The sequence below is a fragment of the Stegodyphus dumicola genome, chromosome 9 (genome assembly GCF_044657685.1).
Source record: "Stegodyphus dumicola isolate Sdum_Otavi_A_Nest chromosome 9, ASM4465768v1".
In the NCBI taxonomy this organism is placed as follows: Eukaryota; Metazoa; Arthropoda; class Arachnida; order Araneae; family Eresidae; genus Stegodyphus; species Stegodyphus dumicola.
Window position 1 is genome coordinate 25,520,427 of NC_140776.1, and position 27,375 is coordinate 25,547,801.

The 27,375-nt window shown below is 32.5% G+C and overlaps 1 protein-coding gene across 6 annotated transcripts in view; it reads right to left on the reverse strand.

The window, feature by feature from the left end:
- Positions 1-1,563: 1,563 nt before the first annotated feature.
- LOC118205679 (neuroglobin-like) overlaps positions 1,564-27,375 on the reverse strand; it is a 334,461-nt gene continuing 308,649 nt past the window's right edge. For all 6 annotated transcript variants that reach the window (XM_085823292.1, XM_085823291.1, XM_085823288.1 and 3 more), the window contains one exon: positions 1,564-7,037. In XM_085823292.1, the coding sequence (XP_085679418.1) occupies positions 6,885-7,037 (153 nt within the window). In that variant the 3' untranslated portion in view covers positions 1,564-6,884. The remainder of the gene's footprint in view (positions 7,038-27,375) is intronic.

Consider the following 27,375-nt stretch of genomic DNA (forward strand, 5'->3'; position numbering starts at 1 on the left):
AAGAGACATAGACTCCGAAAAGGTAAATTGGAGTCACACAGCAATTCAAGGTTGGAAACGCCATCTTCATGTGTTCGTGTACAGAAAGAATGAAAATGAAAATGCAGGGCGTAAGAGAAGAAAGTGCTGTACATTACTAACAAGATATTTGCGAAATGCACAGAAGAAGAAAAAAGGATTTGAAAATTGCGACATAAGCTGTATCATACGCTTGAAATCTTTGAAGAGTGAAATGATGTGCATTTTTCGAAAATTCCTGGTGTATTTCAGACTTCTGAAGCATCTGTAGAAATGCTTGATAAAGTTTTGTTTCCTCCTAATTTTTAATGAGGAAATTGTAATCTCGATGTAATCTTAAAACAAGTAATCAAGGCATGTTCAATCTAGTGACACTGTAGGTCAACGAACATGATCACAGCGTTTCACTGATATCTAGATGTCATGTTTAAAGAATGACAATCCCCACTTATGAAATGCACGGATCCCCATATTGCTGAAACCACACTGCACGGCTGATCAACTGAGGAACTTGTTCGTTATATATCCATAACAAGACCTCCCAGAGAAATCAGTGCCTCTTTTCATTCAGACAAATAGGCATGAGGTATGAGCCAGTTACGTGATCTCTAACAATGCCGGCCCAAGTATGAGTAGTAGGCCGATTTTGTGCGGCACGTGTTCTCTATATATAAATATATACAGCACGAGATTCTTCACCATGTATATTACATTCGTGTTATAGCATATGATACCCTGTTTTACTAGTATATGATATCGATTTATGTCTATGCAACTTAGCTTTATCTGAAACTTGCTTATACACGATTAGCTGAATCATCTGCATAGCATTAGAAACTGCATTCATAAAAGTTCCCAACGTTATTTCCCGCCAGTGGTATCACTTAACTGTTCAAGTTTTTGTTACTGTTTTGGAGAAAGTAACAATGTATATGAACGTTGATATTTTCTTCTTGAGCTGAAGTAAGTATGGAATTAATTTGATTAATATCGTAATACAGTTCATATAATTAAAAGAAATCATACTGAGCACAAATCAAGCATGATTAATGTCCCTGTAATAATTGAAATTGGCATTCGTCACACCGTGTTTTCTAAATTTAAGAAGTAAAGCCATCAATCAGTTTTGAATAACCTTCTATGCAGCATTGCTGATGTTCTGATCCACATCTATACGAAAAATAAAATATAATTAGGTGTCTCTTCGTGTTCATTTTGTGGTTACGAAATTTAAAGAAAAAAAAAATCCATCATTAATCTTGATTAAATATGATAAATACATCTTCTATGTTTTACGTAAGCATTTGAAATAATTTTCATTTTCAATCCATTAGTACAAATTCACTTTGGCAATATATATATGGTTGAACATCAGGCACATTTACAAATATAATACATAACAGTGATTATTCTCTACGACATGTTATCATGTAACAGGAAGTTCTAATTTCGATAAATATGGCGCACATACTTCGGTAAAAGTACCATAGATATGAATACATTTTACTGATGTTGAACAGAAATTTGGTCTCCAACAATTGGACGCTACGTTACGATTTCAGAAATGCGTATTTTAATGAAAAATTCGAAAATGATTAAATGAGAAATCGAAGCAAGAATGATTTTAATCTGATTCATGGGATATTTACTGCATAAAATAGGACATTTCAGTTGCTATTAATAGTTTTTCAGCAAATCGTGCATATAACTCAGAAAACTTTTTCTGCTTGTTACCCTTATGACAACTTTTTAGCAGAGTTTTAATATTTTTTAAGTTATTAATGTGGTAGGAATATGCACTAAACTCACAGAGGCATTTCTAACAAAAAGCAAATTTCAATCACTTATTCATATTTAATTTGTACTTCAATGCTTTTGACTAGAAAAATTAGTCGTATCATAATGTGCTATATTATTATTATTATGTTTTTACGATAAAATTCTAGATTTCCTTTCTTACGAGGTCCAACAGTGATGAGTGGCTCACTTTTTCACTTCCATTTATTTTTTACTTTTCATTATTCCTAGCAACCGGAATAGTGGTTAACGACGCTGACTGCTATACCGAAGGGCCCGGATTCGAATTCCGAAGAAGGCATGGTTATATGTAAATATACAGTGTTTGTGCGTCATGAGGGTACTCTAAATATGCGGTGAAGAAGTTGGTGGTAAGAGAAGAGGGGTGAGAGATCCTCAGACCCGTCCCCTCGGAGTGCTGTCCTTTAAAAGGGGGTGGGGAGGAACTGAGCAAAGTCGTACTGTCACCTGATTGTCCCAAAACCTACTGCCACCTTGGTACTCAAGGGTTTTACCAAAGACAGGTGCGATCTTGCACTCCTTACCACGATGAATTTCGTGGGCTTCTGATGCTACTGTTAGACAAGTGAGATTAAGTCACAACAACATATCATTATAAATTTTTGTGCTGTGCAATGTATTTAAATTTTATGCGCTACGGATTTAATAAAGTCTGATTTTTTTACATGAGGGTAGTTTTAGAGGGATAACAAGACAAATATTTTTTTAATGGGGTGTATATAACAGGGAGGGCCATGATTCTACTGGGATATGCATCTTCAATCGGTGGAGAAAGGAGAAAACATCTGATATGCCAGCAGTTTGCCATAGATTTTTATTCTCTGGGATTGAACGAAATGACTGTATGGTATATTTTCCGGTTTTCCAATAAATTACGTAATATCGGAACATTTTGGAAAGGCTTAATGTAAATAGTTTTAAATTGCTTTTCCATAATTAAATAACCCACTCCCATCTCCGAAACTTCGTATAGACCACAAACGTAATCATTGAAAGACACTGATCTTTAGAGCCTTTTGCAGTTTTAGCATTTCTATACTTAATGCTACTTTTCTGTTAACTTTTGTGAGCCTAGCAACTGCTGAGCGGAATATAGAATAAAAATAATTCGTTATTTGCGTAAACGGCAATTATGAAACGAAAGGGTTTTTATGCAGAGAGGAGGAAATGTCATGACGATACTGTGTTTCCAGAAAAGGGCCATTTCTTACGGTTAAGGAATTACTTTCTATTTGCCGAATAATGTAGTAAAATTTACACGCTACTCACATTCGTCTAAAATAATTTAGTTTTTTCTTAAAATTTATACCGAGTTATATTAGTATTTTATAGTATTTAGGAAGGAGAAACAGAACACTTAAATCAATTTATGACAACCTTAATTTCGTTAGCCGTCCAGTCGGGAAAGTGGTTAGTAACTCTGACGGTAGTACCGAAGGGCTTGGGTTCGAATCTCGGAGTAGGTATAGATGTAAATTGCCTTTCTTTTTATAGGAGGTAACAGTGGCCAGTTGCCGCTTTTTAGGTGCTTCCATAATAAAATGCATACTGCTTGTGGTCTTAGTAGTAGCCAAAACCTAAAATGGCTAGTATCAGCAATAAAAGAAAAAAAAAAAAAAAAAAAAAAAACTCCTTATTTTCACTAAGCCTAAAAAGAATAATTAACGACTGCAACTCCAGATTACTAGAGTTCAAACGACACAATGTCATGTACTAGAAAAGTTTTGATATTTACATTTGAGGAAGGAATACAATATATTTTATAGCTTTACTTAGTTGTTTTCTTTTTGTGTCTACAGTTGATTTTCGTTTGATATTTCTTAAATAGTTCTCAAAGACGCTCTAGCGTAATTATGTTTGTTACATAGTTTATCTGCAATTACTGCAAAATTTACCCATGTAAGAATTTTTTTGAAGTGGTTTTCTGTTTCTTAGATGCCTTAAAGTATTGTTCTATTTATTTTAGTCTCCAGTCTCGTGCATTGCTTTCCTTCTTCACCGCTAAAGCTCAATCAATGACACAACTCAATTTCTTTTGTTTTCGGCAGCAAATTTCTCACCATGAGGTTAGCTTCCTTTTTGACCATGTCTTCTGTTACAATATACATTGAACATGGCTGGTCTAAAAATTCTATTTACAAAGTTCCTAACTGGATTATCGTTTTCGTGAAATCGATACAGCGGAAAGATAGTGTGTAAATTGTGAAACAAATACAAGGGTTAAGGAATCGATTCCTTTTCATGCATCGATTATTTTCAGCGACTCACATTTGCTTAAAGCGCCCTCTCTGTCATTTCGGTGCAAATCATTGTTTAATATCAAAAGGCATTCAGAAGCAGTTTGAGTATAATTCTAAACTCGCTTTATGCTACAAATTTATTGCGTTTTATTTCGAGTTTAGTTCACTCAACTCAAACTGATTGAAAGATCGCTCTTCGTGAGTTAAATACTTAGATGAAGTTTAACACTGTGGAATCGAAAAATCCGTATTATAAGCAGTAAATTTATTTATAATTATATGTTTATAATTTATTTAGTTACTCTCACATGAAATTTATTAGTTTATCCTCATAGTACGTTTGTGAAGTAGAAAACTTGTCATCAGTAAAATCATATATTGTCTACTTGTCATCGTAGAATGATATTTATATATCTGAGATATTTCGTTTTACCATATTTTATTTTTTTTTCATCTTCATATATCGTTTTCCGAACTAACTGTTTCTTCACTGTATTGTTTTTGTAAAGTTTAGACTTTAGATAATATCAAAAAAATAAATACGCTAATTAAAAGCAACTGAAGTGTGCTTATTTTACACAGATAACGCTAAATACTTCGCTATAATTTATTAACAGATATGGAAGTTTGAACATAAATACCAGATTTTTGTGCCTTTTCAGTTTATAAATCCAGATTTTTTAAAATTTCACGTTAAGTATATTAATTACATTAAAGAAATAGAATACTTGAAACATATTTTTCATAATACGGTTACGTAAATTTTTCTGTTTGATTACAGTTATCTTGATAGGTTGTTTATATGTAAGGCAAATAATTATTTTTTCTATTTAGTGGAATACAAATATCTATACATATTTTTTGATAATAAACCATTTGTCAAAATGAATTGAAGAGATTTATGTCCAAGTGAGTCTTAAACTCTGAAAACAAACCGAGTCACATATACAAAAATATATTTTTTGATTTAAAATTTGAAAGATCTTTTAAAAATAAGCTTACGTGTTTAGTCGTAATTTAAAGACTACTACAAAAAATTATTTCGACATAGATAAAAAATTCATTAATAAAATATATTGTATTTTATGACTGATTTTCTTCTGAAGTTCTATATTTTCGAATATTGTAAAAATAGTTCATTTTAAATTTTAATAAGCATATTAAGAATCTTGATGATTCAAAAGTGCACAAAAAAATAATTGATTGATCATTAGGTTGCGTAAGAAGGTCTACAATTTGAAAATTGCTCAGAAATTAGAGAAATATCTTTAGGAATAATCTGCTAAGTTTTTATCAACAATTAACTAGGAGTAAACTCATCCTAAAATTGCGCTATTTTTAGCAACCAAGACGAATTTAAATTTCCAAATATGTCGAAATAGAATTGGCTTATTTAGCCTACTACATCCAATCGTTGATTGGTGTTGCCATTGGGCAGTTCTGAATAATTGCAAAATATATATGCAAACAGTATTACACTCACATTAATCATGAAAATAACTGGGATACAACATTGATAGAAATGAAGTACATAACATTTCAATTCTCGTTTCAGTCCAGAATAACAGTTATGTCTTTAATTTATATATTAAAATGGTTGGCAAAGCTAAAAACAGCCAATCGCAAAAGAACTTCCAGAAAACGCGATTTAAGAATTTATAGAAATTTATACTTAAGAATCCTGTTTCCTTTATTTTGTTAATAATCCATGCAAGTAAGACTTAACCTAAACATTTCTTTATTGTTAGAGTGCTTCCTTCTAAACGGAAACGCATAAATTTTGGTATAACATCTGTTGTATTAATATCTAACTAGAGGAATATCGCGCTTAATTTTAAATTATTAAAGGAAAAAGTACTGATATCTCTACAAATATCTGATTTCTGAACGATCTGGATATTTAAATGCGATTGACTATTTCAAAATGTAAAACAGTCCTTTGGATTATTAGGCGAAAGCCTACTTTCAGAACAATACGTTGAACGATTGACATAAAACACGTCAACTTGGGTATGATTAATATATACACAATGGTAAAACTTCTAACACGGCGATTTTCACAACAAACCGAGCCTAGATGACATCGAAATTCTAACACATTCTCTTGAAAATTCCAAACACATGCGATAAATGGTCACAAGTCACACACAACTGGAACACATCGCTTTGATGGGAAATTGGGAATATATTTTCAATAAACAACAACAGATGGCGCTGCCGCATATTTGGCTTGAGTTTACTGCCTCAGTTCTGGGTTACGAATGCTAGATAATGATTGAACGACGCATCAAAATGTAAAGTAATGCCACCGGAGGAGAGGAAAAATTCTTTGAGGTTCGTTTTCAAAATTAGCAGTCTTCTTTTATTCAGGTCGAGAGTCGTAAACTGCACTAATATTGTTATTGGTCTTCAAATTCATCAAAGCAATTGAAATGAATAGAAACAGGATGTGGAAATATAATTACAAGAACTAAACGAAGGTAAATACGTATAAAAAAGTAAATACAACAACAGAGACTAGATTTAAGTCATTGCAGCTATATTCTGTCTGCAAGAAGCAATACGAAGCACTGTTCCATTTTAAATCAAATTTTAGTTCCAAGACTTCCAAGGAGAAAAAAAAAAAAAAAAAAAAAAAAAAAAAAAAAACACTGAATATAGGTCATAAAATCATCGCTGTCACAGTTTCAGCTTCACAATGAACGTATTTCGTTATTCTTGTTAGCAGAATGTGTATGTCCAATGCATGCAATTCTATTTAAGTGCCGTTGAGGACGGTTTTCTTGCTTTAAGTGCCATTATGTGCAGTCACACGCTATTTTGCTGCTGGGTGCCTTCGAAGCCTTCGACGACAGTCTGGAGAATGAAGTGAATAGTGATCTTGTATATGCTTTCCATGTTTTCAGTGTACCGATCCTCTAAGGTTTCTTTAACTGCAGCAAGGAAGGGAGCTTCCATTTTCTACAAGAAAAAACAACATCATAGATTTTTAATGCTTCATAAATAAATAAAAAGATTAAATAAAAATAAATAAAGTTAAATTTTAAATAAATTTTCTTGAAATTACAAGAATAATTGTTTAATGTGCTCAGCTGCCTCACCAGTTAAATCCGTAAATTATACATAAAATATAACAAATAATTAATTAGAATTAATATTTTCTTAAAAAGACTAAGTTACACGTCAAACACGCGAAATGCAAGTTTTTCTGTTTCCCCTTAACTTCTGTTTGTTGTAGCATGCCTAATTTTATAGATCAAGCACAGAAGAATGTAATTAATTTTTAACAAATTAAGAAAATCATCAACAAAGGGTATGAGAAAAATGCATCGCAATCAAATTCGTACGTTGTGAAGTAATATTCAACCCTAAAAACTTATTTTACATGGGAAAAACTCATCTTTGTCTAGTACCGAAAGAACGGTTTTTGGAGTTAATAGCATAAACAGGCCATTAAACTTTCAAGTGATGGGGATTCTCTACAACAGTACTGGAATATATTCCATTCAATAACTATTTTATTCTATTTTACTATTTCAGACATTTGCCTCTGTAGGGATCAAATACAATGCAAGATATTTAGGAAACCATTCTACGCACATTTTTGAAAACCGTTTTCATGAAATTCTCTAGCTAATTATTTTATAAAGCTTTGTAATTTGATATACAGAGAAATTTTCACTATGCTAACAATTAATTTATCAACTTATAAGATATTTTTTCTCTCCTTTCCGCCTTCTGCGTGTAACTGGAAGCACAACTGACGCGTAATTCAGGAGGTCCAAGGTTCGAATCCCGGCGAGAGTACTGCCCATTTTTCACGTCTCCTACTTCAAACTAACCTAATTACTCTAGAAAGTAATGTGAGTTAAATGGAAATAACATTAAGAAACGCAACAATCAATAAGCATAATTCCTCCACTAGTTACAGTAAATATCAGGAAGAAAGGAATAATAACCTAAATGCAGGATAAATTACTCAAGTTAAAAAAAAAAAATATATAGTTTAAAATCCTTAGTTAATGTCTATACATTTTAAAACATTATCTAGCGATTTTTGAGGCGGGTTTCATGATCATCATCAAACAGAATTTCCTTAGCATCGTTATGAGACTAAAAAGAAGCTTAATTTCTTTCGTAATTAATTCTTGTCAGGGCTCTAGTTTTGTATTTATTTGCCCGTGGGAAGCAGCCTCCCCACCTGACCACAAGGGGCCCTATGACTTCCTAGTTTTTTTATGTAATTAAGAAAAAGATCAGAAACTTTAAACAAAATGTTCCTTAAGATAAAATAAAATCTGATAACTTTTCAGATTTTACAGTATTCCCAAACGGGCGTTTTTTTAACGTTTTGTGTGCTACCTTTATTTATTAAATATCATGTTCTCCTCACTTAAAAAATAAAATTCAATTCAACAGCAATATCGCATGAGCATAGCTCTTAGAATTTCCGATACACAGTCTCGCGCGCTGGAGATAAAAATATTTTTTTTTTCACCGTACAATATTGCCATTGTTCGCTTTGAAAACGTTGAGTTTGTTAATCAAAAATTCAAAAGTGTTACAAAACATGAAATCGATAACAAAACAAATTTCAAATTCCAAATTCAGGCTTCCAGGTGACCATATTCCGTTTAAGATTACGTTATTCAAAATTTGACGGCTCTAGGTACCGTTGTTTTATCACAATGCGAGACACATACATACATTTATGCAGATTCTTCATTATTTAATTTTTTTAAATTAACACAGGCCCTAATATTTGGTGGCAGCAATTTGAAAAGCGAACCGACATTTATAGTGAACCAATGCAAAATGCCAAAACGAAATTAATAGCCCATCTGGGCTAACGCCCTTTGGGCGTAAAAAATAAAAATAAAAAACTAAACGAGAATATCGTATACTTACAAGTACAAGTTAATTGGCGTAAAAAAAAAGTGGTAATATTTTCATTTTGAAAAACAGAGCTAAAATTGAAAACACATGTATAAACTGAATTTAAAATTAAGCTAAATCCGACTACATATCATGGAGCGGTAATGTCGAGGAACATTGGTAGTTCGACCTGGAAACCCGACGAAGGGGCTGGTCGCATAAGAGGTTTCATGGTTTTCCTCATGTACAAAGTGGATATGAACTACTTACTTGCTCTTAAAACGTTCTCCACAAAGGCACCCCTCCCTTTAGCTACATAGCCCTCGATTTGCTTTGTCTTAATAACCTAACATCAGTTCTTCTAATTTTATCACATTTACATAATTTGTGGACTTGGCAATAGACAGCGGGGTGAATTTTACTGTGATTCGCAATCGTGATAATCATTCTGAAGTAATTACAAGTGCAGTAATTCTCCTCTCAGTTTGTACAGACGTTAGGTTTATTTTAAGCAGGAGATTGGTCAGTGCCCTCGTCGGAACTCGAAACTGGACCTCTAGAATATGCGCCGAGTGTGTATTATTACACCACAAAGGCATGCAGGAAGGAGAGAGAAAATACTTTATACACTCCCCCTTTCAAAGGGCGACTGGGGATTAGAGGACCCAATCGTCAAATCTTAGCGATGAAGAACCATCATCAATCACCTTTTAGTTCGGGCCCCACTGTAGAGTCATTAGGTTTATTTTAAGCAGATGATGTGAAAAATGTGAAATGCCCTCGCGGGGACTCGAACTTGGACCTCTCGCATACACATTCAGTATGCTATCGTTACACCATGAAGGCATATAGAAAGGAGGTGGAAAATACTTTGTAAGTTGATCTCTCTCTTTTAAAAATAAAATATAATTCTTCATTACTCCTATGTAGAACTCCCGAACAAAAATGATTGCGCATTTTACTAGCTTTAAGTTAAAATTTATTATTTTTCGACACTAACAATCTATTGCTTGATGTTAATTTTTGGTCAATGAGAAGTAGATTTAGGACTGGAGTTTTCTATTCATGTTTAAATCTCTAAAATACCAAGAACAAATATGGATGGATATGGGTATTTATCATTTTTTTTTCTGACCTAGACGAGAAACTTGTACTATGGATTATTGAGTTAGGAAGAGCGGATTTATCGTAATGCGCACAAATATCCGGATCAGGGCGCAATTGTCCAAAGACCCTTAATTCCGAACACGAAAACCAATGGATTTGTTTCCTTCCGTCAATCGATACGACTTCGATCTATGAACTCGTACAACGCTTGATACAGAATTACAAAAGAGCCAGAAACAAAAATTAAATTATCTGATGAATTTATTTCCAACCTCGAAAGAAAAATAACTTTAAACTGTCGCTAATTGGGAATATTTATAAAATTCTGTTATGGTTTGATTTCCTTTCAAATTTCATAGTGGAAAAAACAATTTTTTCAAAAACTACTGATTGTCAGAAGACTAGGTTCTAGATTTGTTCTGTGTTATCGTGAACGGTCACATTTACCGCTTTTATATTATATTTCAGGGAAAGTCTTTACTTAAAAATGGAAAGCTCTGGAATAGCATCATAATAGCAACGTGCCAATACCAAAGTTTGGACAGATCAGTATTTTAGAATGTCTGGATAAGTATGGAAAAATAAAGAAGCCTTTCTTAATAAACACCGTTGTTCGCAAGGTTACTGTACTACAAGGTTTGCTCTTCTCGACCAAGGCCAAATACTGTGGTGACGTCGACATCTTTGATTCGTAAATCTGACTAGGTAGATACATCACTGTCTCCAGTGTCAGAAATAGAAAAGTTTGAAAGAGTATAAACTTTTCTGTCTAGTGACCTTGGTTGCTTGAGTGGGACATTTCAAGTTCATCTTACGGAAAGACGGAGGAATGATGCCAGGAAATGAAGTTATATGGGGCTGTGACTTCTGACAACCTTATATTTCTACTGTAGCCAATCGACGTTTTGCGCAATAAGCGTTTCAAAGAAAAATTTTTGGACAAAATTGGTGGAATGGATGCTGTCTGCAAACAAAGCAGTTATGAACTGGAGCAAAGTAAAAAGATACCGATATTGTAAGGACCGCGAAATGTGTGAAAGCAGCCGATCAGAGAATTCGGACAGAAATAATCGTCTGATCGTTCAACAAATATTGCATCAGTAATACTTATTGATAGAGCTGAAATTATATTATCTATGCATTTGCTGAAGAAAGTGATAGCTTTCGTAGATCACAACCAGTTTTCGCCTTCTAACTTTCTCGCCAATTTTAAATCTGGCCACAGCAAAAACGCGCTTGCCCTTGGGCTTAAAGAAGAGGACCCAAAAGGAAACTGTTCTGTTAGATGCATCAAGTAGTAAGTTATTCGGAATTCTTAAAATTTTTCTAAATAATTTTGCATAAGACACTATTCATTAAATTGAATATTTTTGTAATTAAAAAGTAAACTGTTAATTTTTTCGTAATTATTTGTAACTCTTGTATTTTTAGTTTGATACTTGCGTGATTTATTATTTCATGTATTTATCGCGATATTTCCACTTAGTAAATTTAACTGAATTAGAATAAGAGATGAAGCATCGTGTAGGGAAATTCTGAATATGCATATAGATTTATTAATTTTTGAAACAATTGTTAATAATAAAAAAATATAATTTTTTTTTTAAAATTACATATGCATGGGAAGGACGAAATATGATGTTTGGACAATTGAGAGGAAGGTGAGATAAGCTAATTCCCCCTGATGTGTTGGTGTTGTCTCATAGACTTTTCAGTTTATTACGTTTCTAAAATTTAAAATTTACTAAAAATTTTAACTCCCATTGTATGTAATTTTTAATTGTATTTACTTTAACTACTAACTCTTGTTTAATAGACAGGAGATTACCTTGTAGAGACGTTAAGATAATTTTTGGAAGCAGGAGAGATGAAAAATGAGCAATGCGCTCGCCGGGCTCGAACCACGGGCTTCTCGAATACGCGCCGAGTGTGCTGACAATTACACTACGAAAGCATGCTAAGGAGGTAGGAGAAATACCTTATACAATTTCCCTTTTAAGGCGCGACTTGGGATTATGGGACCCAATCGCCAAATCCTGGTGGTGCAGAATCATCATTCACCAGCTTTTTTAGTTCAGGCACCATTATAGGGACATTAGGTACTTTTTGGAAGCAGGAGAGAGGAAAAATGAGCATTGCCCTCGCCAGGACTCAAACAACGGGCCTCTTGAATACGCGGGGAGCGTGCTGACCACTACGTTACGAAGGCATGCTAAGAAGTTGGGAGAAACACGTTATAACCTTTACTAAATCCACTTCACTTCTTTTAGTTTAATTATCCTAATTACTTTTGACTTCACATTGAAATTCTTAATTATTTGGTTAGTTCGCCCCATTTTAATAGGAGTTATATTTATTTTAAATATCATCATATTGTTTATAAATTAAATCTTTTCAGTCAAGGCTCTGAAAATTGTTCCTACTTCCAATTTTTGGATTATCTCTTCTCTACGTATAATAAAAGAAAGACTCTGTGCGTCTATCGTTCGCGCTGCGCGTAAGCTAATAGACCCACGACTACGAAATTTGTTACATAGGTGCATCTAGACAAGAGCCAGTGCACCTCGAAACGATTTTTTCGAAATTCGAATTAGTTTTTTTTTTAAAATTTTATGTTTTGTGATGAAATCGCGTCATTTTGAGACATAATGGGCTATAGGAAAGCGAGATTTTATTCTACACACTCCATTTTCACATCGTCATGAAACGTAGGCACTTAGCTATTTTACGAGCTTGAAATAAATCGATTAAATGCGAATTTATTTAACAAAGGGAGCTTAACACCTTTTCAACGGGATATTTTCTAAAAAAGTTTATTTTTAAAAATGTACAATTTATTTTTCTTTGATTTTTGGACACGTTAAACTTTCATCCTTGCGACTGCTTTTACAAAAAGAATTTTGGAAAAATTATAATATTTTGTATTAAGAAAATTTTTTTTAAATGAAGCTTCCGAGTACACTTCTCACATCTCACATCTTTAAAAATGTGATTTTGGTAACAATTTTCCTGTCTTATTGTTGTTGATAGATTTTTGATGAAATCGCATCATTTTGAATAGTTTCATTCTTTTAGAAATATGGATTTGGCAACAATTTTTCATCATATTTCTTATGTCACCGTTTTTAAGAGATTGGCATATTTCATTGTCATATATATATATTACATTTTATTTTGTTTAGCTAATCTGTTGCACTTAGTTGTGCCATTTGTCTTCATTTAGATTGCGATATTAGTTTAATTATTCCAATCTGGATAACCTGTTTCAAAACTTGATAATTATTAATATATCCAATATTTCTCATTGCACGCTTAAGCTGCTTTGCTCGGAGTCTGAACTTGGGTGGGACACCACCCACGTGACAGGCTCCTGCCAATCATCTCCGTCCACTCCACCTACATTTCACAAAATTTGACAAGTTTCGCCTAGTTGGCGCGGCGTAAATCGCCTTAATAAAAACTTAAGTACCAACGCCTTAGGGCTATTTACCAACAGAGACGGTTAAAGTAGCGGTTGGCTACTAATTGCCGCCTAGCCATTGACTCGATTTCGATTTTTTATATTTTTTTTGATAATGTTGTTCTGTAGAGTAAACTTCTGCGCGGAATTTTATGTTTTTTGAGTTGCTTTCATGTTATTTCTTGCTTATTTCACTGTTTGTAAGATATTGAAAAGTTTTGCATGATTTTTTTTTCTTCAACGGAAAGTTGGTTAATTTTTTTTGTTAGGATAATTAATATTAAGGGATATAGCTTATTTCATTGTAATCTTTTTCTCTTGAGAATATAAGATAAAATATTATTAATTATACTTTGCTTTTCAGATTTTTTTTTGTTTTTTGTATTCTTTTATTTTATTTATTGCTCATTTCACTGTTTTTAAGATATTGAAAAGTTTTGAGTGATTTTTTTAGGAAACAAAGTTCTTAATCTCTTTTTTACCTTTTGAGATCTTAAGATTTTGCAAAGGGAAGTTGACTAATTTATTTATTAGGATAATTAATATTTGTATTAAGGGATATTGCTTATTTCATTGTAATTTTGTTATCCGTAATAACGTTTTTTTATGAAGTTGTTCTGCAGAGTAAAATTCTACGCAGGTTTTAAATTTAACGTTTGGTGTTCCCTTCAGCCATTTTTCCGGTACATTTAAAAGCCAGACGAAGGCTGGTAGCGAAGCTGCTAGTGTTATTATATATATGAATATTTCATTTCATTTAAATGAATATTTTTGTAGTAGTTTTGAGGTATAAGGTAGTGTCATTGTTAATATTTGCAAATTCATGTTTTATTTACACATTTTTATATGTTTTGATCGCATTATTGATTTAAGATTTGCCTATTGTTCTAACGGATTTTTAAATTTTTAAATAATGTTTTTTTATTTTATGTGAATGTTCCAAATGATTTTTCAATTGATTTATATCATGCAGGAGATTTCTTGACATGCACATGAGTTAGATAAATTTAAGGAATTGAGTATTTAAGTATAAACATTTTTAATTTATGTATGCATGGCAAGGACGAAAACGATATCTGAGCAGTTGGGAAGAGGATGAAAGAAGCTACTTTTCCTTGAAGAGTCAGCAATATTTCGCTATCTTTTCAATTGTTCATTTTTAGTTAATTTTTATTTGCATTTTCCGCTTTTAAATTAAATTAACTTTCATACAACTATTAATTAGTGCTTGTAAGGCAATTTATTCCATCTAACATTTTTTCTTTTGCAATATTTCAAAATAGATTTTATCTTACCTTTCCCTTTTTATAAAATCAATTTTAATTTTACTTTTTTTTTGTTTCTATTAATCTTTACTTCCTTCCTTTCACTATTAAGACTTGCTTTTGAAATCTCCATTTCTTGGAATTTCTGTAGTCTTCAAATTGTAGTTCTTAGTATTATTTATTGGCATTCATAATTTTTACTTTATTGGAATTTTAGATAGAAGTACTCCCATTTCATTCATTTGATTATATATATACTTACAAGTGTATCTGTAATATATTCACGAGCAGGAGCAACCTTAGAAGTAATGACGAGCAGAATTTGGAGGCGAAGGCTCATTAAATCTTCAATTTTATTTTTAGCAACATGTTACAGTTACACACAAGACAGTACATTAAATGTGCCTATTCAAAAAGGCTTACATTTTCGATACCTTTGTAGCAAAAAAAGAAGAAGCAAACAGACAGCAATGTAGCTACGCCAAGGCGTGGAAAGCAAGTACATTATGTTCAAAGTGAAATCTTAATTCAGACTGAGCTAGTTTTGGTTCTCAATGCATTTTTTGATTGGATGGTTAATATTGCTGTAAAAATTACTATTGGCTGTTTGAGTTTTAGTTTCATTTACATCATCAGAATTATGTAAGACATAAATTTTTCTGGAAATGACGCAGTGCAAATAGAAGTTACTATTTTTAGAATATAGAATGGAATTAATTTTCTCTGCTAATTTAATCTTTTACATAATCTTTATTTTTCTTACATATATATATATATACGTATCCCTTTATCTGGCTTAAAAGTTCTTACCCGGCCTTTATTTTCGTCGTCGTTGGTCATGTACTTCCAGTAACAGAAGAGTTTTAAATGACGAAAATATTCATACGTTCGAATACCTTACGACAAAAATTTGAAACTTAATTTCAAAATTTGGAATTTTTGATATAATTTTCAATTTGCCTTGAAGGATCTGTTTTAGAATAATTCGAGGAAATAAGTTTAAATGAAGTTCAGGAAAAAATGTGTATAATTTAAAAGACTGTACAAGGAAGCTATGTGATGTCCAAATCAGATTTTTTTTTCTGTAGACATAAATAAAAAAAATTCTGATAAAAACTAAGTTATACCAAATCATTGCATTTACTGGGAAACTATCACTACGCTACACCTGATTTATCGTGTTATATTGACAGAAAAGATATGCTTTTTTCGCTTTCTGGTTTTGGAATGAGGAATTCAGCTGAGCAATGAAAGGGTTCGATATGACTTAATTTCGATTTCCGATTCCTCTGAAGACGTTAGGGCTCAAATAATTTTGATGGTAGTCTGTTTTGACAGACAACTTAACTACAGCTTTTCTGTAAAAATATACTTGGCATCTTCTAATGATCACTTTCTTCTCAATCATTCTGTTGTGAAGAATGATTGATTTTACATGCTTTCTTCTTTTATGTCTACAACTCTTTGTTAACACATTTTTTCCCCAATATGCAACCTTAAAATTTTCGGTTTCTTTCCAAAATGTTTTGTTGTTCATGTTCGCATTGCTCCAAATACAGTCTTGCTTCATCTTGAAAATTCATGGATAAAATAAAATACTAAAATATATTGTTGCGTGCGAACTGCTGCGTTATACATTGCATGTTCACAGGTCCGATAATAGGTTAATAAAATTTATTTTATGAACAGAAACACTACAAAGTTCTGGAATCTTCACAGTAATACTCTTACAGGTGTTTCCAGTATCATGAAGTACAATCAGTAGTTACGCTTAAAACAACTAAGAACGTTAAACACAACGAAATGCAAAGGGCATCTAAAAAGAAAGTTAATTTGATCTCAAGCTGAACTAACAACTCGCAACAATAGAAACAACAGTTAACTAAATAAATGGGAGCAGATGCTTTCTCTCAGGCCTTATATAGTTTTCAGCCGGCCGCCGAGATATTTCTAGTACTTTCTGCTTTTCAAAATTGCTAGAAATCAATATGAGGGTGGAATTACGGTTACAATTAATATAGAGATCAATTACATTTATTTAATTACAATATCTATTATAGTGATAAAGGGATCGGACCAAAATGTCTCTCAATGGTCGCCAAATTTGGCGATTTTTAACGATTTCCGTCAAATTACCGAGATACTCGTTTAATCAAAAGTTAAACGGGCTTTCACCTGTATTATTGCTTTTTCAGCATAGCTTTCAGTTGAAATTTGTTTCGCGTTACATTACGCAGAAAATTACAACAGTTTCACATATAACTGTACTAAAATCCTGTATCTATGTACAAAATTTGTAGCAATATTTTTCTATAATGCTTAAAAATTCATTAATCTTTTGTCTGCATACATCGATATATTTACAACAAAAATTTCTTTCGCTGGTAATTGTTTCGGTAAATCTTTACATTATGGTAACATGGCCATTTTTTGGCGAAAATTTGGCGACCAACTCTACTACAACATGTTAGTTTTGTTTTGGACGCCATTTTGTTTTCACGAAGTAAAGGCATGGTTTTTTTTTTTAACTCAACATTTTTTCCAGCAATCTGCTAGCCGAATTACGCTTATACTAGAACTTTCATGGAACAAAAATGCTTAATCATGACGAAGATTAGGTGCGAAATTGGAAGAAAGTGCAGAATCGCAAACTGCTTGCCGCGTTTTTAAGAATTCCACATACACGGTATCCATGTACACGTCGACCTATTTTCACTTAAAAAAACATCCCAGAATTGCACAAAAATGGCATTGCGCCCACTCTTGACTTTATCTATGTACACATCGACCTATTTTCACTTAAAAAGTAAAAACAAATTGACAAAAATCCAATTCTTCTTACTCTTGTAAAAAGCGCCAAACAAATAAGTGGGCGATTCTGCACTTTAGCAGCGAAATTGTTTCTAAGTGCTTATTAGCTGAAATCACGATAGGGATTTTCCAGAAAATGTCGCATGACATGTCTCATGATCTCTCCTTTCTCTGAGATAAAATAATCTGTGATCGAACTGTGTACTTCTCAGATTATTGCTAAAGTCCTAGCTAGTAACCTTTATCGCCTTACCAAAATGTCGCCAAACTACCTGTTACCCTATTCTAAAGATTAGCCGTTTTTTCCTTGTGATACACTCACTCAGTCGGTAATTTTATATCTGATACAAAGTTTTGCGTTTTACATTTTCTTTGCCTATCATTTTTTCTTGATTCCATTTTTTAACTTTTTATTCTAGCTCCTTGATGACTTTATCCTTCTTAATTTCTACACTAGAAAATTTTCAACTTTATTTTCTTACTTACGTAAATCTCTTTTTGTGATTTAAAAATTTTACAGAACTTTTTCTTCATTTCTGCTTCTGTTGCTTTGGGAATTCTCCGCTGTTTAATATGCATGATTTCAATTGTATAATAAATCACTTAGTCGTAATTTTTAGAGCTTTTTAATCTTTCTTCAATTTCTGGAACACAGAGAGAAATTTCGTAAGTTTTATTTCTTTTCATTAAGTCCTCGTCACTTACCAAGCCTCCCTCGACGCTTTCGAATTTCATTTGCATTATATTAACAAGTATTGCTAGTTTTAATTTATTACAAGAGTGTTTTGTAAAAACTACTTATTTTGTCATTTACTTGCCTGCAGCTCTAGCTTCTGAAGCAATGGAACAGTTTGAGTTATGAACCATACTGTCATGTGCAAATTTAAAATTTAAATTTTCTATCTAAGATTTCTCACCCCTTTTTCGTAGTTTTAGATACATCTTCTGTTTATTTTTATGGATTTGCTTAGATTAGAGTCTTTCGATCTGTCTTTTTTGATACTTTCAATACCTTGAAATCTCTTTTTTTTTCTTTAAGAGTAGTTTAGAATTTGTTGTTGTTGCTTATGCTCACTTGTCTAACGTAGTCAGCCCAAGCCCACGAAATTCCTCGCGGCAAGGAGCGCAAGATACGCTTGTCGTTGGCAACAGCCTTGAACACCTTACAGGTGACAATGCGATTTAGCTCAGCTCTGTCCCCCATTTTGATGGAGAGCACTCCGGGAAGGGGAGACGGGACGGAGGGTTTCTCACGCCTCTCCCTTTCCACCAAACCACACGAGAGGACTTTCGGCTCGTTGCATATTTAGAGTACCTCCCTGCCGCAACGACACTATACATATACAAATATTCATGCCTTCTTCGGGACTGGAACTCGGATCCTTCGGCACGGCAGTCAGCGACGTTAACCACTATACCGGTTGGGCGGCTAGTTTAGAACTTAGGGATACTTGATGCCAATCACGTAAATCCTGAACGCGAAATTTTGAAAAAGCAAAACTTCATTTTTCGACAGAATTTGAATTTTTCAAAGATATGAATCCAGTAAAAACCGTTGTCAATTTATATTCTAAATTTTTTTCTGTCCATATACTGTTATGCATAATGTGAAAGCAAGCCCTCAGATTTTTCGCTCTGAGTTTCAGTTTGACTGTGGCAACGGACGCTAGTTAATAAGACTGTTAAATAGACCGGTTTCGGAGTTGCTTTTTTCCTTAATCGGAAACCAGCTCGGATGTTAGGCTGCAAGACATGTGTATGGACTTCTTCCTTGGCGGACTCGGTATGACAATTTTTAAAAGCAAGTCTTCGTGCTTCGTCATGTAAATTACTTATTTTCTTAACCTGCAATAGCCATTCATATTTCTCCATAAAGATGATACTTTTCCTTGTCAACACTTTGCTGGCTGGGATGAAAAATATTTCATAAATTTAGGATCTAGAAGCAAGTACTTTACAGGAACAGGTTCGACCGAGCACATATTTTAGTTAAAAAATAGCCGGATATTTTAACGTTCCTTCCAATCTTTTAACATCCTATAAAGCAGTTCATCAAAAAAGGATTAATGATTCTTGTGATGCATCAAGATTTTTACTTCCTTCGGTGTCCTATAATTCTACGACGAGCCTGAGTGTGTCAAGATGTGATCGGTGTTTTTCTAGATCTCGCTGTAATTGAATACGTATCTAAATTTCTAATGCAACGTTAATGTTCTGAATAAATGTATATTTTACAGGTGAAGATATTACGCTTTCGTTTTGGTACCGTTACCTGAGTAAGTCAAAGTTTATTTTTTATCCAATTTTAGCTTACTAAAGCACACCAGAATCAAATTTAAATTATCTTTCCATTCTCGGCTTTTACGGCACGGATTAAAAAAATAATTAACATATCTATAACCATATAATTTTGTAAGAGGTCGATATAACATATAATTTGCGCATTAAAGAAATATATAGCTCGTAATATGTCACACGATACTTATACATTAGAAACAATTACAGCACAGTTTTTTTCCTTTTTTCAAATAACTTTATATTACTCTTCCATCGCTGATCCACCGTTGGTCATTAAGGCTTCATAACCTGCTAGTTCTGTCAGTTGCTGTGTTCCGACGGGGATATAGTTTGTTATTTGCCTTTAAAAGCAAAGCCAGCAATTTAAAAACATGACGAATATTTAAAAAAAAATATTACTAATGGTTATATCTTTATTCTAATTAATGTAGACATTTTAATGTGATATATTATGCACTTACTTTACAAAACTTTAATAAATTTATTAGAACGTGCCTTGAAAACAAGAAAAAAATAAATCAGGTAACTTGGAATGATAGACCAAAACAGAAAGCAGCGCAAACAAAGTAACAATAAGCTTTATATATATATCTACATCGGGCCCACCTGCGGCCGAGTGGTAAAATCTCTGAACACTGGTAACTCAGACGTGGACTTGATTCCAGGCAAATAGATCAGCAGCATAGGCGTTTTCGTGTTTTTCCTCATGTGTTAAGTGTATCCGATCCCATTTTCCATAGAAGGCTTTCTCTCCATGAAGACATCCATTTCCTTAGGCAGATAACTCTAGTGTGCTTTGCCATTATCAATTAAATCAACCTAATCTGTATTGCTCAGAGCAGTTAACGGTTAGCAGGAAGAGGACCCAATACTTTTAAATCTTAAAACAAGTAAAGACTTAGGTATAGAGCGTAAGACTTAGGTATAGAGCAGGATAATTACAGACAATATTATTTATTTGTGTTTACAAAGTTACAAATAGATTACAAATTACAAAAAATTACAAATTACAAATAGCATTTTTAATCTTAATCAGATTGTAGTGTTGCTGTAAAAGGGACTTTTTATAGAAACTACTGTGAATTACAATACAAACTGGGTACAATAAGTTATCATGAAATTTATTTAGTGAAATGCGTCTATATTTTCGTCACTACATTGTAGAATTAGGTTCTGTTTGATAAAGAAAATAATTATTCGTATTTTATTCTTATAATAGTTCATCACGCCATCTTTGGATATTAACAATAAAAGAAACTTTCTTTTTTTTATCAGGTGGAAAACCGAGTTCGAAGTTTATGGCATTAAATTTCACTCGCTATCATAATTTTACCAAAAGAGCATGAAAATTATAAAGATTTTTTATACATGTTTTAAAAAGCATTTTCTTCATCCTTCTCTTAAAAAATCAAAACGGTTTAAGTCAATCACTAACTGAAAAACAAGACGTAAAAGATTTGCGATCCATCAAAAACACATGGGTACAAGACATACAAATGTACGCAAACAATGAATTATTCATGTGGTTAATAGTTTTCCATGGATCGTAGGATGATGCAAAGCTTTTACATCCTTTAAACATTCGCTTTCTTTGATAAGGCATCCGTCATGTTCAGTTCCTATTTCTTAGAAGTCTTAAATCATTCCAAGATAGACTGAGTTATTTCAGGAGTTTTCCTAAACAAAACGATAATTTTATTTTCATTTTGAATGTGCTTTATAATATGTAATATGTATGCATTATGTTCTTCTTATTAAAAATTATGTACTCATAAGCGCAGAGCAAAAAGCTGAATATCTTTGGAAAAATGTTCAGCAAGAGAAGCTTCTTGCCAAAGTGTTTCGAAAATGTACTGCAAAAATATCTCATGAAAAGGTTGAAAATTTTGATTTCAACTTACTAATTGGCATTTTCTATATTAAAAGAGTTAGTCACTTGAATTGCTTAGCTATGAATGACTGAAGGTGGAGCATAAAATGACGAAATAAATTAAAAAAATTAAAGATTTATCTAGTCGAAGCACAGCTTTTCTTATCGATAGCTAGCTATGAAACAGCACGAAAGAAATTTAAAAAAAAAAAAAAAAAAAAATCTGATGTTACCACCACGTGATCTACTTGTACTGCCTGTTAAATTAAACACATTTTTTGCTGCATTTCATTTAAACTTATTTCGTCAAATTTCATTAGAGATATATTTTTGATTCATTTCATTCAGTTCTCACTTCACGGCAAGGCAAAAATACATAAAATACAACACATTTTTCAAAAACTGTAAAATACAGAAAAAAGTAAAAACCAAACACAGTTAAAAACAATAAAGAAAACAAATTTTACAATTAAAATTAGAGTTTCTCACTGCCAAAACAAGCAATTCGGCCAGCGGGCAATAAAGCAGGTTTCTTGGTGCACAGAAGTTTACTTTTGGTCCCACTCAACAAAAAAACACTGTGCAGAAAATGATTCATTATTCTGCCAAGTTTTAAATGTAAACAAATGGCTACTACATTAGGCTTAGTCTCACATAAACAACTTTTAAATTGTTGGTAATTATACATATTGCATGCAAATTAACTAAAGGTATAAAAACTTTAATCGAAACATAAGAACAATAGACATCAATCACTTTTAAAGCAAAAAATGCACAATTTACCAACATGTAAGTATAAAAGATAACTGAGTTCACACATATATATATATACCCTCTCTCTCTCTCTCTCTCTATATATATATATATATGGACTCTAAGTGTGTCCTCCAAAGGGAAATTTACGTATGGGAACCGTTTTATTACTTCCTTGTACAAGGTAAAGGAAAAATTTGAATCACGGAAAATTTCGGGTTCCATATTCTAACGAAAATATGCATTTTCACCGATATCGAATGCAATTTAACAATGTTTTTGAGTGACATCTATAAGTAAGGACAAAAAAGGACTTCTTTTCCCAAAATGAATTATAAAACCGATTTAAAATTGATTTAGAAGAGATTTTTTTCGTGGTATTTGTACGTACGTATGTATGTATCTCGCATAACTCGAAAACGAATAACCTTAGAGCACTGAAATTTTGTATGTGGGACTGCAATAACCTGTAGATGTGGACCTCCCTTTTTGGTTGCAATGGCATATATTTGGTTGCAATATACAATTATACGTGTAAAACCATTCTGTTACTCGGGTCTGTGAGCTCAGATTCTTTATTCTTACATGTGTGTAAATTGGACATTTTTGGCTTTAAAAGTGATTAAATTATGCTGTTCTTATCTTTCAGTTAAGGTTTTTATGCCTTTAGTTAAACTGCATGTTACAGTTTTAGAATTATCAACAATTTAAAAGTTGTTTAAGTGCGGGTAAGCCTAATCTTTTTACCATAGCAGCCATATTTGTTAACATTTGAAACTTAGCAGAGTAGTAGATTTGTTGCCAGTCTAGACAAACTAAGCTTCGTAACAACAAAGTAACGTCTTCTTTTATTACTACCAATTAAATTCTGCTTAAATACATTCTGGAATTATCATTTAAGTTATAAGGTATTTCTCCCGAATTCTTAGCGAGCCTTCATGGTGTAGTGGTCTGCACGCTCAGCGCGTGATTGAGAGGTCCGCGGTTCGATTCCCGGCCAAGGCGTTGCATATTTTTCATCTTATTTACTTCTGAAAATTCCTAATGTCTCTACAGTGGCGCCCGAACTAAAAGGGTGTTGGATGATAATTCTCCTCACCCAGGATTCTGCGACTGGGTCCCCTAAAAACCCCAGTGGCCCTTTAAAAGGGGGGAATGTAGAAGATATTTCTCCCGCCTTGTTAGCGTGTCTTCGTGGTGCAGTTGGTCTGCACGCTCAGCGCGCAAATGAGAGGCCCGCGGTTCGATTTCCGGCGAAGGCGTTGCATATCTTTTATTTTGACTACTTCTAAAAATTCCTAATGTCTCTACAAAGTTATTAAAGTGTCGACAACAAATTACATCAGTTTTGTGCCTTTAGTGTCATTTTGCCGAGTGAGACCAAAAGTAATCTTTCTGTTTGTGCACCGAAAAATCTGTTTTCTTGCCCGCTGGCCGAATTGCTTGTTTTTCCGTAGAAAATCTAATTTTAATTGTAAAAACGGTTTTTTTATCTGTTTTAACTGCATTTGGTATTTTATGTTTCTATGTATTTTACAATTTTTGAATCAATGAACATGGTTTGAGTTTTTATGTATTCCTGCTTTGACGCCAAATCAATTGAATGAGAAATATAGTATATCTAATGAAATTCTAGGAAATAAATTTAAATTAAATGCAGCAAAAAATGTGTATAATTTAATAGGCCTTTACAAGTCATGTTATCAGATTTTTAAAACTCTGAAGCAATTGCTCTAAGTGCAGCAATTAGCCGATTCTAAATTCATGAAGTCTACTGAATTATTGATTACAGATCGAAGTTTTCTCGGAGCTGCAATTAACAATTCTACATAAATTTCGTCGAAGTCAACTGATTCTCTCTCTCTTTTTTTTTTTATTTTTTTATTTTTATATTTTTTTTTTGGGTAGGTAACTAAGCATTAGAAAACAAGTGCGAGTTCAACCATATTTCTTCGGTTGTTCTAATGTACGTTTCAACTATTAAGTTTTGCGTATTAAAGTTCGCTATATACTATTTTTTATGTGAAAATGTGTAGACTAGTTGCAGGATAAGAACGGGACGATGGAGGATGTGGAAGTGCAATTATAAATTAGTTTTACTCTTAATAAAAAAAATAAAAACATTTTATAGACTTTTGCTTCTTAACATCACCAAAAACATAGAGTTCTAAAACAATCTCACATTCTTGAAATTTTATCTGAATGAAATTGCTATTACAAATGTTTTCTACCAAATATATTGCTATGCTAGAAATTAATGTCTGCGATCAAATGCATTTCTTAATTTTTAGTAAATATAGCTTAATTATTACCTTCGGAAATAATTAAGCTATATTTACTAAAAATTAAATTAGCTTAATTATTGCCTTCGGAAAAGGAATTTAATTAAAGCTTGAATTAAGTTTTCTTTTTCGGTTTTAGTTTATTACAGCAAAGCACACTAGGGCTTTCTGCCTGAGGGATGCCTTCGTTGAGGTCCTTCTAAGGAAAACTGGCTCGTATTTACGTTACACATGTGGAAAACCATGAAAACGCCCATGCAGCCAGCCCATTCGCCTGGATTGAAACCCAGAATAGAACTACCTTTTTTCAGCGATTAAACTACTCGGCAGTTGGTGGGCCATTATGTTTTTTTTTCCGAGTTCGAAATAAATGTTTCATAATTACTTAGAATTTTCCCCTTCAAATTTAATAGCTTTGTAACAGTAAATTTTATTTTTCTAGCATATTCAGAGATCAAAACTTAAGGATTCAATCCGAAAATAACATACCTTTGATTTCAATGGCATGCTGTGTGAATTCCTAAGTTAATTGGAGTATATTATATCATTTAATGTTGTCGATCATTGATTAAGAGTTCTAAATATAAACAATTTCTGAGAACTGTAAATCCTAAGAATCTAGAACTAACGTCTGAAACCAATAGCATTAAGGAATCGGAAGAAAACGAATTTCCGCACGTAAAGAACATCAAGAATTTCGAAAATAAATTAAAATTTGCACTTGCCAGCAATTATTTACGTCTTAGTGAGCATTTATTACGTATATACGCATATTTTTGATGAATGCTGGAATGTTGGCATCAAATTTTATATTTACATTTTTTTAAAGATGACATTAGAAACAAAAATTTCTGTAAATCATTTTAAATAAATAACAAAATTGATTGATTTATCAATAGCCAATCATAACAACTAATTACATCATAAACATCTGGGAAATAAATATTTTATTTATGGATTATTTAAGTAATTCTTGTTTATACCTCATGCAAATATAAAATAATCTGATATCAGAAGCAACATCATTAGTGGCTTACGGATTGAAAATGAAAAATAAGTTTATCCGGACTTCGGATAAGCTTTTTAAATTTAAAGAACTTAAAACTATATATACGCTTATAACTTAGTTGGACAATTCTTGTTCCTCTTTATTATAAGAATGCTAGAATAGGTTACTGACAGTAAGACAATTAATGACCGAGTAAACCGTGAAAATATGTTCAACTTGTAGAGTTCCTCACTATGTAATTCTAAGTTACTGTTGGAAGTGAAGAATCGTAAGAACTGATAAGCTATCAAGGGCTTATCAGATATGCGAAGCTATCAAGGGCTTATCAGTTATGCGAAGCTTATATAAAGTAAAGATGAAAATGCATGAGTCTAGTAAAAGGGCCGAGCGTGATAATAGCTTACGAGAGGGTAGCCTAAAAAGGCGGACACGTGCAGCCAGATATCTGATATCTCTCTCACTAAGACCGAAGAACTTCGCGGTTGAATACCGCTCTTCCTTATTATGTATTCAGACGTGATTCTAAAGCTACGTTCTGGCCAGAAGTGGTAAGTTAGAGTTAAGAATCGATAGGAAAAAAAATTTAACTGTTAAAAAATTAACATAATCCTTAAAAACTGATGCTTGAAGCTAGTCAAAAAGAGTTGGATGTCTTGGTGTTTCTGATATTTTACTCATGTACAAGTTAAATACTTGCCGTTTTATCTTCAGAAATTCCCAATGTATTCTGTTTCACAGACAGATAGCAATCTATTATAACTGATCAATAATCCTTTTCAAATCGTTTAAAAATTTTCATTCGTTATATATTTATTGCAATTTTTACTTGTAGTTAAATATTGTTATCTACATTTGCCTTGGAAAATACATAAGAAAAGAATACACTCTATTTTAGATTAAGGTCACGCAGTTGAATAAAATGAAGCAGTATGTTTCTATTAAGATATCAGTTCACAAAGAACAGCTTGAAGACTTTTTAGTAATGATCCATGAGATAGTTGTCAAAACACCTCAGTATTCTTTACAGGAGATTTCTTGAATTTGTTTTCTTTTCGTAACATAAAAAGAACACCATGTTCAAGGAGGAGAGAGGGGGGGGACATGTCTCAGAATTTAAGTATCTTCGGACAGCCTTAGATAACTTGATTCAGTAATTACCAAACAAACGTTCTTTCAACGTAAATGTTCACTCTTACGTTGTTTTAAAAAATTACAACTATATCATCAACGGCTAGAGAAGACCCAAGTTTCTAGTTTATAAATGAAATAAAATAAAATTCTATATTATGACAGTTTCGTCTTTTAGCAAACAAGACCTAATGGAAAGTTGTTAAGGAGAAAAGTATTTTTCATAGATAAAATTGTAGTACAAAGAGATTTCCTTGCACATTCAAAATTACTCAAAGTATCATTAATTTTTAATTTTTGGAAAGTTGTTACGAATATTGCTGAAGACATATCAGCAGTTAAGTTTTTAGCTTGAATTTCTAAAAGATTATTTTTATAACAAATAATTATTAATATAAAAGAGCGGGTTTCAAATTTCCATTTGAAAAAATGCTGAGATTT